At 35.4% G+C, this 12,145-nt stretch overlaps 1 protein-coding gene across 3 annotated transcripts in view; it reads right to left on the bottom strand.

The window, feature by feature from the left end:
- IL1RAPL1 (interleukin 1 receptor accessory protein like 1) overlaps nt 1-12,145 on the bottom strand; it is a 669,103-nt gene that overhangs the window by 263,557 nt on the left and 393,401 nt on the right. For all 3 annotated transcript variants that reach the window (XM_021552988.3, XM_077781655.1, XM_021552991.3), the window contains 2 exons: nt 2,837-3,023; nt 1,624-1,777 (listed from right to left, as the gene is read on the bottom strand). In XM_021552988.3, coding sequence (XP_021408663.1) covers nt 1,624-1,777; nt 2,837-3,023 — 341 coding nt within the window. The remainder of the gene's footprint in view (nt 1-1,623; nt 1,778-2,836; nt 3,024-12,145) is intronic.

Raw genomic sequence — 12,145 nt, 5'->3', positions numbered from 1 at the left:
AAAGATAATTGACATCATTCTGGTATAAATCATACACTTGAATAATCTTTCTCTGCTTTCTTTGTATCAGAGTCCATCAAGACTATATGGATGTTTATTGTGAGGTTAATCACTCGACAGTATTTCCTATCTGTACTGACCAAATAAATCAATGTTGTACAACAACAAAGAGATTCTGGTTATTGAGTTTAAATAAATATGATTGATTACTTGAATCTACCAAAGCAACATAAACAATATGATTTCCAGACACATCCAACAGTGGGAAATTGGATTCCCTAATTGACCATAATTTCTATTTATGTGGAGAGAAAATGGGATACAGTGAATGAGACAGCACACTTTTCACCACTGAAGAAAGCTAAGGTTGCAATTCAACCTAATGCTTAACATAAGTGTGTTCCTAGTTGCTGCTGTGCTTCAGAGTTATATATTAGATACAAAAAAAGGATCAAGAACAACCCACATAATTATTCTGGAAGACTTTTTTTGTTTTCCCAGATATTAGACATATGAGCCTCTTTGTCAAGCATATGGATCTAGTTCACCTCTAATTTACCAAGAAAATCCTCATCTGCCTTCTTTTAGGAAATACATTGTGAAACCACCAGCATTACATAGATCATGATGCACCCCTTCTTACCATTTTAATCCTATAATTGTAAAAGCCCATTTTTACCTTGCATCTATGTTCACCTATATGTTTTACATAATTGTAAAATGGAGGTTAGAAGTCTGATGAGGAATTGAAAATTCAGTGGACCATTCTTCACATTGTTCTGTTGCTGTGGACATTACTATTACAGTATATATTTTGTTTCCATTCATAATGGATTTTAAATATTGATATGGTAGTTTTAAAAGCAGGTTATATTAAATGCATCTTATGCAATTGCTGAATTATAGAGTTTATTCATGTTACATAATTACTATGTGGAACTTAATATTTCAAAATATTTCTGAAGCCAAGACTAAATGGATTAAAAAAATAATCAGACTAATGTAAAATAGATTAATTGGTAACCACAGCACAGGATGAGTGAGATCAGGAAGTTCTTGAACTATAAACTAGAGAAAGTGCGGAGAGAATAACAGAGGAAAAATGCTCCTGTCCTTCATCATTCACTGCTCAACACTTTAAATGGCCCCACTGGGAAAGAGCTACTGCTCTTGGGTTGTGGCTACAGCTGTTTTCATGTCCAAAGACAATTAGAGTTTGTACCACGGAGTTATTGCTACAGCTATTTTGATGTCCCAGGTAATTTAATCACATGACACAGTATGATAGACATAATGATATTTTTTCTCTGTAAGAGGTCATACTTTCTGAAATTTACATGTTCCTTGACCATATTTTCCACTCACAAAAAAAAAAAAAAAAAAAAAAAAAAAAAAAAAAGTGCTGCCCACAAGCTTTTCAAACAGAACAAAACTCAGACTTGCCAAGGTATTATAGACACCCCTGTGGAGTATTCAAGACTGCTTTAATGTATCAACCATTCATACCTAGGCAGATAGCAAAGATGTCTGCAAATGGTATAACTCAAAACCACACAACTTGAACCACAATACTCAGTGAGGTTTTTTTTCTAAATATAGGAGATAGAAAGAGCCTGTAATTACCTGTAACTGTCAACTCCGTAGTTCTTCTGACAACAAAGAATCCATATTTTAGCTCACAGGTGTAATTTCCAATGTCATCCTCTCTAACTTCCCGAATGACAAGAGTGTCCTTCTTAAACACAATACTTGATCTCCACGTTTTTGACTTGCATTCCTGTTTAAAGAGAATATAAAACTTCAGGGATCATGTTTTTACACTTAAAATGGACCTCTGTGGCCAATGCTTCCCAAAGTAAAGGTGGCTACGCAAGAGCCCAGGCTAGTTCTAAAAGTATGTAAACTAAATATGTAAAAATCCAGTCTATTTAGATGTTGGTTAAAACTAATTTTATCACCTGATTTCATATTTATTCCTCTGGCTAGAAAAGGTAGTTGATTCCTTTGGTGGGTTCTTTTTGACATTAGTTTGCTGAGTTTCTCTCATTTAATTTACTTATTTAGCATTACACTTTTTTCTGCAATCTATGATTTTTATATTACCAGCAGCTCGGGCCGCAGAGAATAATTTTTTTAATTCAATTTTTAAAATATAATTATAATTTAAAAATGCAGAGAAACAGAAGATGAGAATGAGGAGAAATTAGGATGTTACATAACTCTTTCTAAAACAATCTTAGAATCAAAACTTTCTGTACCTAGAAAAAATGCATTATTAATCTAAAAAAGTATTTTTTTAAAGAGACAAAATCCAAGATTAAAATAAGCAAATAGTTGGCTACACTTTTCCTATCTTAGATATGCTATCAGTTAATTTGGACATTATCTTTCCAGGCCACAAAATTTTACTTTTTAGGTAATACAGTCTTGTATACCATAATTCTACTGCACTGCCCACAGGCAACACTACTTTCAAGAACTTGGCCCTTAAGTAATGATCTAGAAAGCATAACACAATATTGAAAGAGTTATTGATAAAAAAAATGAAAGTATATTTGCAAATATAACTTTAAGTATAATGTATAAACTGAAATATTGGTAGTATTTGCTGAATTTTATGCTGCAAAATTAAGCTGTTTACTCAGGTAAAGCATACATAGATTTCTCATACAGTTCAAAGCATTTCATTTTCTCAATTAGTCAATTCTTTTCTACCATTGGTTCTGTTGTCTTTTCTTGACAAAATTTTAGAAAATCGTCATAACACATTTCGATCAAGATAATCATAACACTGCATAATATATATTTGAAAGTATAAATGTCTTGCATTCCTTACCTTATACCACAGAATTTCAGGCTCCCTAAATGGAAATAAAAAATCCTCAATTTCAGGACATGAGATTTCCTTGCTTTTGCTAAGTTCAGCTTTTTCAAAATATTTCATCTTTGAATTGTAGCAGAGTCCAGTGTCATTTTCACCCACCGTCAGCGAAATGGACACTTTCATACAGTAAGTTGAGTTTCTGTAATGCAATAAAAACAGAAAGAAAAGTCTAATAAATTGGAACTTGAGCCAACACACCAAGAGCCACATACTCATCAGCCCTGAGTATGCCTTCAACAGAAGTGGCAACATTTTACAGATGTTAATTAAAAATAATCTTGTGATTAATTATAGAATGAAGGATGTTTCAATCCAAGGCACTGCCAGTTTGTTTACCATAGCCTTCAGTGCCCATACTCCCAGGACAAAATATTTTGTATTACCTACAGACTTAATGAGCTTGTGTTCTCTCTCCTGAAACTTGTTACATCTGCTTCTGGATGTTGATAAGCAAGGCAGGCAGAGACTAGAGAACTTTGTTTGCCTTCCCACATTCCACTATGTGGCTCAATCAGGCAAAAAGACAAAATTGCTTGAAATGACTTTTATTTTTTTTCCTCTTTATTTGACTTTCCAGGTGGGGAGCAAATAAGTGAATAAAGTTGAGTATTCCCCAGGAGCACAGTGTGATGGTGTAAGATTTCTCTCATACTGTTCTGTAAGTTCATTTTACCCCTGGCCTGCTGACAGAGGATCCTGCAGAGAGCATTGAGGAAATATTCACCTCCTTATCACCATTCTCATCCTCTATGAGATGATTGGTTATTTATAATGGACTATAGTGTATATCAGACATGGCAGAATCTCAGAGATCAATTTCTTGAGATCTGTTTCCCTTTTCTGTTCAATAAGAGGAGATAGAAATACTTAGGGATAAAGAATATGAAAACTTATTTCAAAAAACTCTGCAGTCCAATCTTCTACAGAAAATGTAACCCTGTAAGTAACTATCAAGTTAGAGAATAGTTTTAGAAACATAAATTTTGTTTTATATGATCCTTAGCTGTCGATCTAATTTATGGAATTGTAAGGAAAATAAACACAAAATTATTTCCTCATAATGAAGAGGTTAATATAATTTGTTAACACATTGAGAATCTGGCTGTATAAAGCAAATAAGGTTGCTTAAGATTTATGCAAGTCAAAGATAGGATCCACTGAATATGGATCACTCTTGCTGTATTTAAACTGGTAAAGAGCCAATTCCCATTCTTGCCTGTACATAAAATTGAAAATCACTCACTTTTAAAAGAATATTTTTTCATTAGTGCAAATTATGCTATATCTCCATTAAGGTGTTACTTGGAATATTTTATTTATTTGTTTTTTTATCATCTGTCTTGAAAATATCATAAAAAGTCACTTAATTCTGTTTTTCCAAATTGGTAAAATATCTTTATTTTTGGAAGACTCATATCTTGGAAACATGTTCTGAACAATTCATCAAACTCTGAGGTTTAAGAGTAAACATAATAGTGGGAGTGTCCTGTTATCGGATGACAGGGAGCAGTTTGGCTATGCAACTTTCACATTTAAATATTCTCTTTAATTCCTTCCTGTATATTTAAGCATCATGTTTAGTTCATGTTGCTGAATCTCATTATTTAAATATTTCTAGAAGGACATGGTAGTGGTAAAAAAAGGGAGGACAATTCATTGTCTTCGCAGTCTCTGAAGAAGCAAGGTTAGAAAATTTTTGCATAGGCATCCTTCAGTATTTGGAGTGAATTTTGCAAAAAATATGATGAAATGTTTTGATCTACTAAAGAACTCTGTTCTGCAACAGTGACAATGTCAATTGCCAGAGACAGAATTTCATCTGAGGCACATCCAAGTTTCCATCGCAACAGCAGATCCTTCAGGAGATGCAGCTAAGGCTTCCTGCTCCATAAGAAAAGCATTTTGGAAATATTTCAGAATGTTTAAATTCATTGTTTGAAGTGGATATTTCTAAACTGTCAGATTCAAGGTACTGAAAAATTTTTGGTGGATTTTTGTCAGTTGAGCTGCCTAAGAGAATTTTCTTCAAAAGCTCAAAGTATTATCAAAAACACCTACAAGTCCAGATTCCCACTGATGACACAGACTTCCTTATTTCAATTCTAAATACTAACTGCATTGTCAGTCTGACTCATCTCATGCTCTCTGTCACAAACCAAGGCTGTTGGGATGAAACAAAACTCAAAGAGGTAGGTAGAGAAGGCAGAGCAGCACAAACAGTATGAGGTAAGAAAACCAAGATAATGGGCTCATAGTACAGAAAGTAAAGAAAGAGAGAAAGAAAATTAAAAAGTCCCCAGGTAGGAATGAAGAAGAAGAAGAAGAAGAAGAAGAAGAAGAAGAAGAAGAAGAAGAAGAAGAAGAAGAAGAAGAAGAAGAAGATGAAGATGAAGGGTGAGTTTTGCTGGTTACAGCTAGAACATGAAGGATACATTAGATGTCAAACTTCTCAGGCAGCAGGAAAAATATCAGGCAGCAGAGCCCTTTGGAACATGCACATATGACAGAGGGTAAAAAATTCTCAGGTGTTAGAAGTAAAAAAGTTTTCCCTATGTCTCTTACTTGAGGGTCCAGATAAATAACAAATAAAACCAAAGAAAAATCCTATGATACAAGTCTAAGGAATTTTAAAAATTGGTGCTAGCCAGTTAGCCCCAGCAGGTCACCGCCCCACCAGCGGCTTCAGGACAGCAGTTCAGAAACTCCAAATGCAGGATTCCATTTTACTGGATTTGGGTTTTGTTTGTTTTTTGTGGACTTTTTTTCCCAAAAACTGTTTTCCCAAACTGTGCTTTAACTCACTTATCACATGATCTATATTGGGTGTTTCTTTTGTTTGTTTGTCTTTATTTTTTCCTGAACATGGTGATAAGAAGAGTGACAAATTATCAAATTAATTTTTCTCTAATCTCACCAGTCCCATATGTTCATATGTATAAAGTTAGCAAGAACCTTTTTGTATATATAAGTGAAGGTTTTCATTTTCATCTGCTAATCAATAGATTTTCAAGTGCTAGAATAATAAGATCTTAAAGTACAAAAAACAATAAAAGGAAGAAAAAGCTGTTTGGTGTTTTTTATTTAAGACCAAACACATTTAAATCAAATTTATCTTAAAACAAAGTTAAATGAACAGGTAACTTGTTAGAGAAAAAAGGAGAAGAGGAGACACAAGGGGGAAAACTGACAAGAGAACACACACAAGACTAAGAATAGCTTCTCTAAGCTTTAGCTTTTACAATATTCCCATCTACATTTAAAGGAGTTGCTTTGAGAATTAAGCACTTAAATATGGTTTTTTTATGAATCCATCTCCAAAATGGGCCAGATGTATTTATGCTTACAAAACTCCTTTTTATCCCTCAGAAAAACCTCTGGTATTTGTCAGTCTCCAGCCTCACCAGAGAGAGCTCAGTGATAGATTTATACAGCTCAGCACTGTCCAGGCAACATCCCTCATCATCCCTATTCATGACAAAAGGGAAAGTGGGACTCTTCCTGTTACTTGTCCACTTGGGTGCTTTGCCATTATACTGTTTACAGAGTAAACAAACTGGAGAGAAAACAGGAAGCCAGAAAACCTCTCTTATGCTTCTCTTCACCATACAAAGTTGGAAAGTAACTTTATTTCCAACTCATTCAGAACTGGACATTAAAAAGAAAGTCAGAGAAAAATCTTTTATTTGCAGTTTTATTTCAAATTTTAATAAGAGAACTTAGCCAGTGATGTCCATATCCACTTTTTATAAATGGCTCACCACATTTTTAGGGAAAACTTTTGTTGACTTCATTAATTAGTTTTTTTTTCATGATTTTGCAAAAACAATTTTGTTCTTTTTCAGTCCAATTAACTTCTGTTACTGTTATTTGGATGCCTGAAAGCTGGAGAGAAAAGAATTCATTCAAGACAGAAACAAAAACACGTTATTGTTAATCTACTTGTGCTCTTGGCCTGTGGTTCCAAAGGCTCTTTTAGCCTTTAAACTTGAGCTTTTCAACTTTCACAAAAAAATTTTTAAAGCCTCCACATAGCAGCAGGGTTTTTTGAGGACACGCCTGAGGCCTTGGGCACGTGGGGAAGGAGGAAGGCCAGGGCACCGTGGGGCAGCCAGGATCACTCTCGTGCACTGAGGTCCCCTTGGTGGCAGGATCTGATGGCCCCAGCAGGTCGCTGCCCTCCCAGTGGCTTCCAGGACAGCAGTTCATAAACTTTATATGCAGCATTTCCTTTTAATGGGTTTGGGGTTTGTTTGCTGTTTGGGTTTGTTTTTTTTTCCCCCCAATCTCTGGAATGGCTGACTTTCACACTCGCTGGTTCTGATATCTGGAATCACAGATTGCCTTTTCCACAAAGCTTCCAGAGCCAACAGAGCTGCAAGTGCTGGGGCAGTGCTTCAGGCATGGGGAAAAGAGAAGAAAAGTGAAGGGAGCTGGACAGAAGCCAGCTGGAATTTTCCTCTGTGCCTTAGAAATTATCTCCTGCTTCCATACCCTGGGGGTCCAACCCAGTTTGGAAACTACTTTTAACCTCAATTGAATTACATAAGCACTGATTTCTTCCCTCAGGGGTCACCTAATTATGTGCATGATACTATGAAATAACCCAGTGCACACGAGCCTCCAGGACTATTTGAATATCAATACTCTGCAAGATACTTGTTCCAATAGGTTTGAATTAGACACACCAGGAAATATGGTTTAGTTTTAATGCCCACTTCCATCCTTGGAAGCCAAACATTCACATTTTATCTTTTTCTGACACAAGTGGTATGCACTGCCATCCTGAGTTTCCCCTTCACTCCAAACCTGTCAAAAGAGAAAGTCAAAATGCAAAGTCTTAAATGCCTTAGAATAATGCTTTCCTTGTGTAATAGGGAGCTAGTGACTGATGTGAAAGGCCTTTTATTGATGTTCTGAAAAATTAAAATTAAATTAAATTAGCCTTTACAAAGGGAATTTAATTTTCTCATCCTTCCAATGCCCTAAAGCTTCTTTTTTTTGTGTAAACTAGAAAAAAAGGTGTAAAGGTTTATGTTACTGATTTTTCTGTATGATCTCTGTCTTTTTTAAAGTCAAAAAGTGAAACATTTCTTTATAAGGACTGGAATCAATCTGATACTGTTTTCCACATTTTAATAAAACTTCACTTCCTTAGTTCAAAATACTAAAAAAAATTAAGACAATAACCTTAATTATGAACTTGTACTGGCAATTACATGGAAGGCAAAATTACATAAAATTAATTAATTTCCCTAATTTCCCCATCAAACATTTACTTTCACATTTAAGCTTCCTTTCAGATACATTAAAAGAAAAAAAAATCCATAATCTTACTGTGCAGGCATACAAAAATATTCCTATAATGTAACTGTCTGCACTCCTACAGTATATGAATATAAATCTAAATAAAAATTATTTGAAGTTAAAGATTTCTTACAGAGGAAATGTTGATAAACCAGTCATATGTGTATGCTGGGAATTCCAATGATTGTAAAAATAATACTACAGATATGTAATTCAAGGAAGTTACTATAAATATTTTAAAAACATATTAATTGTATACTTATATGTTATTTAGTATGAGAAAATTTTGATTTTAATAATAACTTTCCATTAAAATATTTGGTATCAGGCACTTATGGATTGCAGGTAAAAATGTTAGAGGTAGTTAAAAAGAAGCATTGTACTGCACAGGGCATATAGGGTGAGTAAAATATGGATTGCCACTAGTCTGAATTTAATTGCACATTTGATATTTTAGTGCTAGTTACAAATTTAGTTCTAAATTAGCTCCTCGTTTCAGTAAGTCTTCCCAGGATCATTAGTGAAGAAATTTTGGGCCAGTGAGTCATAAATCCTAGAATGGAGATGTGTCAGAATGATACTAAATGTTTTCACTGCAGCAGATCAATGTATATTCCCAGAGGAGACAGAAGTATGAAGAGCTGTGCAAAAGTGTACCCTCACAGATGAAAATCCCTTTAGCTTTCAACAAACTGCAGTAGGGAGATAATACCATAGCATGAAATGCCTCTAGGTATACTATGTCCTCAATACAGGAGGGGATGGCACTTGCTTTTTCGGGACTTGATCCCGAAGAGTAATTTTTATACCCTTCCTTTGCACCATATGCCAGAATAGCAGAAATGCTTCTTTTGAAAATTACAAGTGAATAGAGTTATATTATTCCTCACATTTTTTTCATTTATAGAATCACAAAATGTTTGAGATCAGAAGTGAACTCTTTGTGTCATCTTGTCCAACACCCCAATCAAGAAGAGCCACTTAGATCTGCTTGCCCAGGAGCGTGTTCCGAATGCTTTTGGATATTGACAAGAATGGAGACTCTACAACCTGTTCCAGGGTTCAGTTGCCCTCTTGGTGAAAAGTGTTTCCTGATGTTCAAATTGAATATTCTGTGCTCCAGTTTGTGCCCATTGTCTCTGGTCTAGTAACCAGGCAACACTGAAAAGAGCCTGGCTCCATCCTGTTGGCACCTTCTCTTCAGAAAGGTCAGCGAGAGTCTCTGTGCCTTCTCCAGGGTAGAGTCCCAGCTCTGTCAGCCTGTGCTCACAGCAAAGATGCTCCAGCTCCTTTATCATCTTCATGCTTCTTCATTAGACTCTCTCCATGTTTCTCTTGCACCAGCAAGTCTGGAATTGGACACTACTCCAGTGGCCTCACCAGTGCTGAGTAAAGAGGAAGGGCCAGCTCCCTTGGTGTGCTGGCAATACTAAAACAGCACAGGCATCATTCACCTTCTTTGTTGTAGGGGAACATTGCTGCTTCATGTTCAACTTGGTTTTCACCAGAACCCCCAAGTCCTTTTCTTCAAAGTTGTGTATATTTTTGTTCATGGAACATCTGTTTTCTCAGGTGTTTTTTCACTCACTGGGGATGGAGTGGAACCATTAAACAAACAAACAAAAAATTCTTTTTCCAAGTATTATATAAAAAGGACAAAAAACCCCATAAGGCTGGTATGAGAATGAATAGAAAAAATGCAGACTTTTTGGAGCCTGTTCCAGCAGCTGTGCTTCTGTGTTCAGGAACAATTGAATGTTACTACATCCTGATGACTCACAAGGTCAACAAATACTGAAATATCTTTATCACCAAATCATCCTTTTTGCAAATGCCTTCTTTTATAGTACTAAAACTGAAAACATTGAAAGTGCAGTGCTGCTAAATGGTTTCTCCCTTGTTCCCTCTCTTTGCTTGATGAACTCACACAGCTTTCACATAAAGACAGATCCTGTCATTCAGTCTCAAATGCTAAGTCAGTTTTCTGTTCAGCTGTCCAATAGATGCATAAAGACTATCCATGAAGGTATCTGTCTTGTTTCCAAATGATTAGATATTTATCTGTTGTTAACTCTGCATGAGTCTGTCATTTTCTGAATAGAAAAGTTGCTCATTAATGCTAGATATGGACCGAGATATCCAACAATTACAACATTTATTATAGATATTGGAAGAATGACATTTGCACATGAATAAGATTCCCTTGAAAATCTCTCCGTAACTCTTTCCCATATCTACCCAGTAAAAATGGGAATACATAAAAACCCATTACATTTATTAGGTTCAAGGCTGTTTCCTATCATACTGATGACACTTTTCCAGACTCCCAAAAATTCTCTAATGGGATTTAATGACAATTCTGAATTTTAAAAAAACTAAATAATTCCTGGAATTATCACTCCTGCGTTTGTTAAAATAAACAAAACAAAACAAAGAAACAAAAAAAACAAACCAAACCCCACCCCCAAAAACTGAAACAACTCCCTCCCAAAAAAATACCAACCCCTACAGTTTTAGTTATACTTGTTTTACACCTACTTGAAAAACAACTCAGATATCAGTCAATCTTCCTTACCAGTCACAGGATTAAAAGGAAGACAGGAGTATGAGATCTCAATAAGAACATTGCTGGGTGCAGATTGAGCCAGAGTTCAAAAGAAAGCAGCAACTTTCTGCAGAAAAGTCAGTCTTTGGAAAAGTTGCTACTGCTGCTACTAAAGTAGAAATTTAGAAATGTGCAAGAATTTTTATGAAATTTATAAAACTGAAAACCTCAGAGCAAGCCCTGAATTTCCAAAGGCAGCAGAATTTGAGGGAATAAATCAAGCAACACATGGATATTCACAATTGTCCTTCATTTGAGAACCACAAAGGACACATTTAACTATTTTTGACTGTGTTCATTCAAACAGCTTTACCTCAAAACAATTTCTAAAGTTGTCCCAGTGTTATCGGTAAAGACATAATAAATATTTTTATTTCACTCTAAGTTTAAGATCTAAAATGTGCTTCTGATACCCTTCAGGCAGTAGCTGAAGATGAGAGTTATGGAAGCTCAGGCAATATAAACTAGTATTTGCACTATGTTCATATCAACAGCATCCCTGAAGGCAAACATGGGCAAGCAAGGACTTCACCCACCTGAGCTACCAACTCTGCCCAGCATTGAAAGTGTTCTCAGTTCAGCCTCCAGAGCTTCTGTCCAGTTTGCATTTCTGCCCTTAATTGTACTAAACACCATCTTTGTGTCCATACAGTGAAGGGAAATTGTATAAAAACAATAATATTTACAGAGAAGATGAAAGAACTCAGTGAGCCTCAACATTAGTTGAGGATCTTTGGAAATATTTTATTAAAGAGGCTAGGGCAGCCAGAAGGATATACTCTTTGTTGTAAGGCTTTCAAAGCACGAGTTGAGACTCCATGCTAAAGAATTATTTATTCCTTTCTTCTACAGAAACCCCAAATAAATTAATTCTTGTTTTCCTCAGCATAAAAACAATACCTGTGGACCTTCACTCTTAATGCCACATTTCCATCTCCAGTGACTGACCTAAGTACAACACAACACATTTGAGAATTTAGCAAAGATAAGTCAGTATATATTCAGCAAGTATATGAAATGATACTATTATTTGTTCCAAATTATTATCTACCACCAAGGTAAACAACTCTGATGTGACAAATGAAAAGGTTTCAGAGGCATTGGCTGCCCAAACAAATAGTGTGAGGATAAGACCCAGGCAGGTGCCAGACACTATTGCTATATATTTTCAATTCTTGATTTAGCTTTCAAGCTTGCTGCTACATGTCACCCTCAGTAGCATGAATCACCCAGAACATCCAGACAAGAAAATCCAAAGTCATATAAACAGCAGCAAAATGAATGTGTGTGAGCTTTCTACACAGAAGCTTTGAATAATTTCACCTAAATCAAGTGTGCTTGTGCAAGCTATA

Source organism: Lonchura striata, chromosome 2 (assembly GCF_046129695.1).
Source record: "Lonchura striata isolate bLonStr1 chromosome 2, bLonStr1.mat, whole genome shotgun sequence".
In the NCBI taxonomy this organism is placed as follows: domain Eukaryota; kingdom Metazoa; phylum Chordata; class Aves; order Passeriformes; family Estrildidae; genus Lonchura; species Lonchura striata.
Note: the sequence above shows the minus strand (reverse complement) of the source record. Positions and strands in the feature narration are given on the sequence as shown.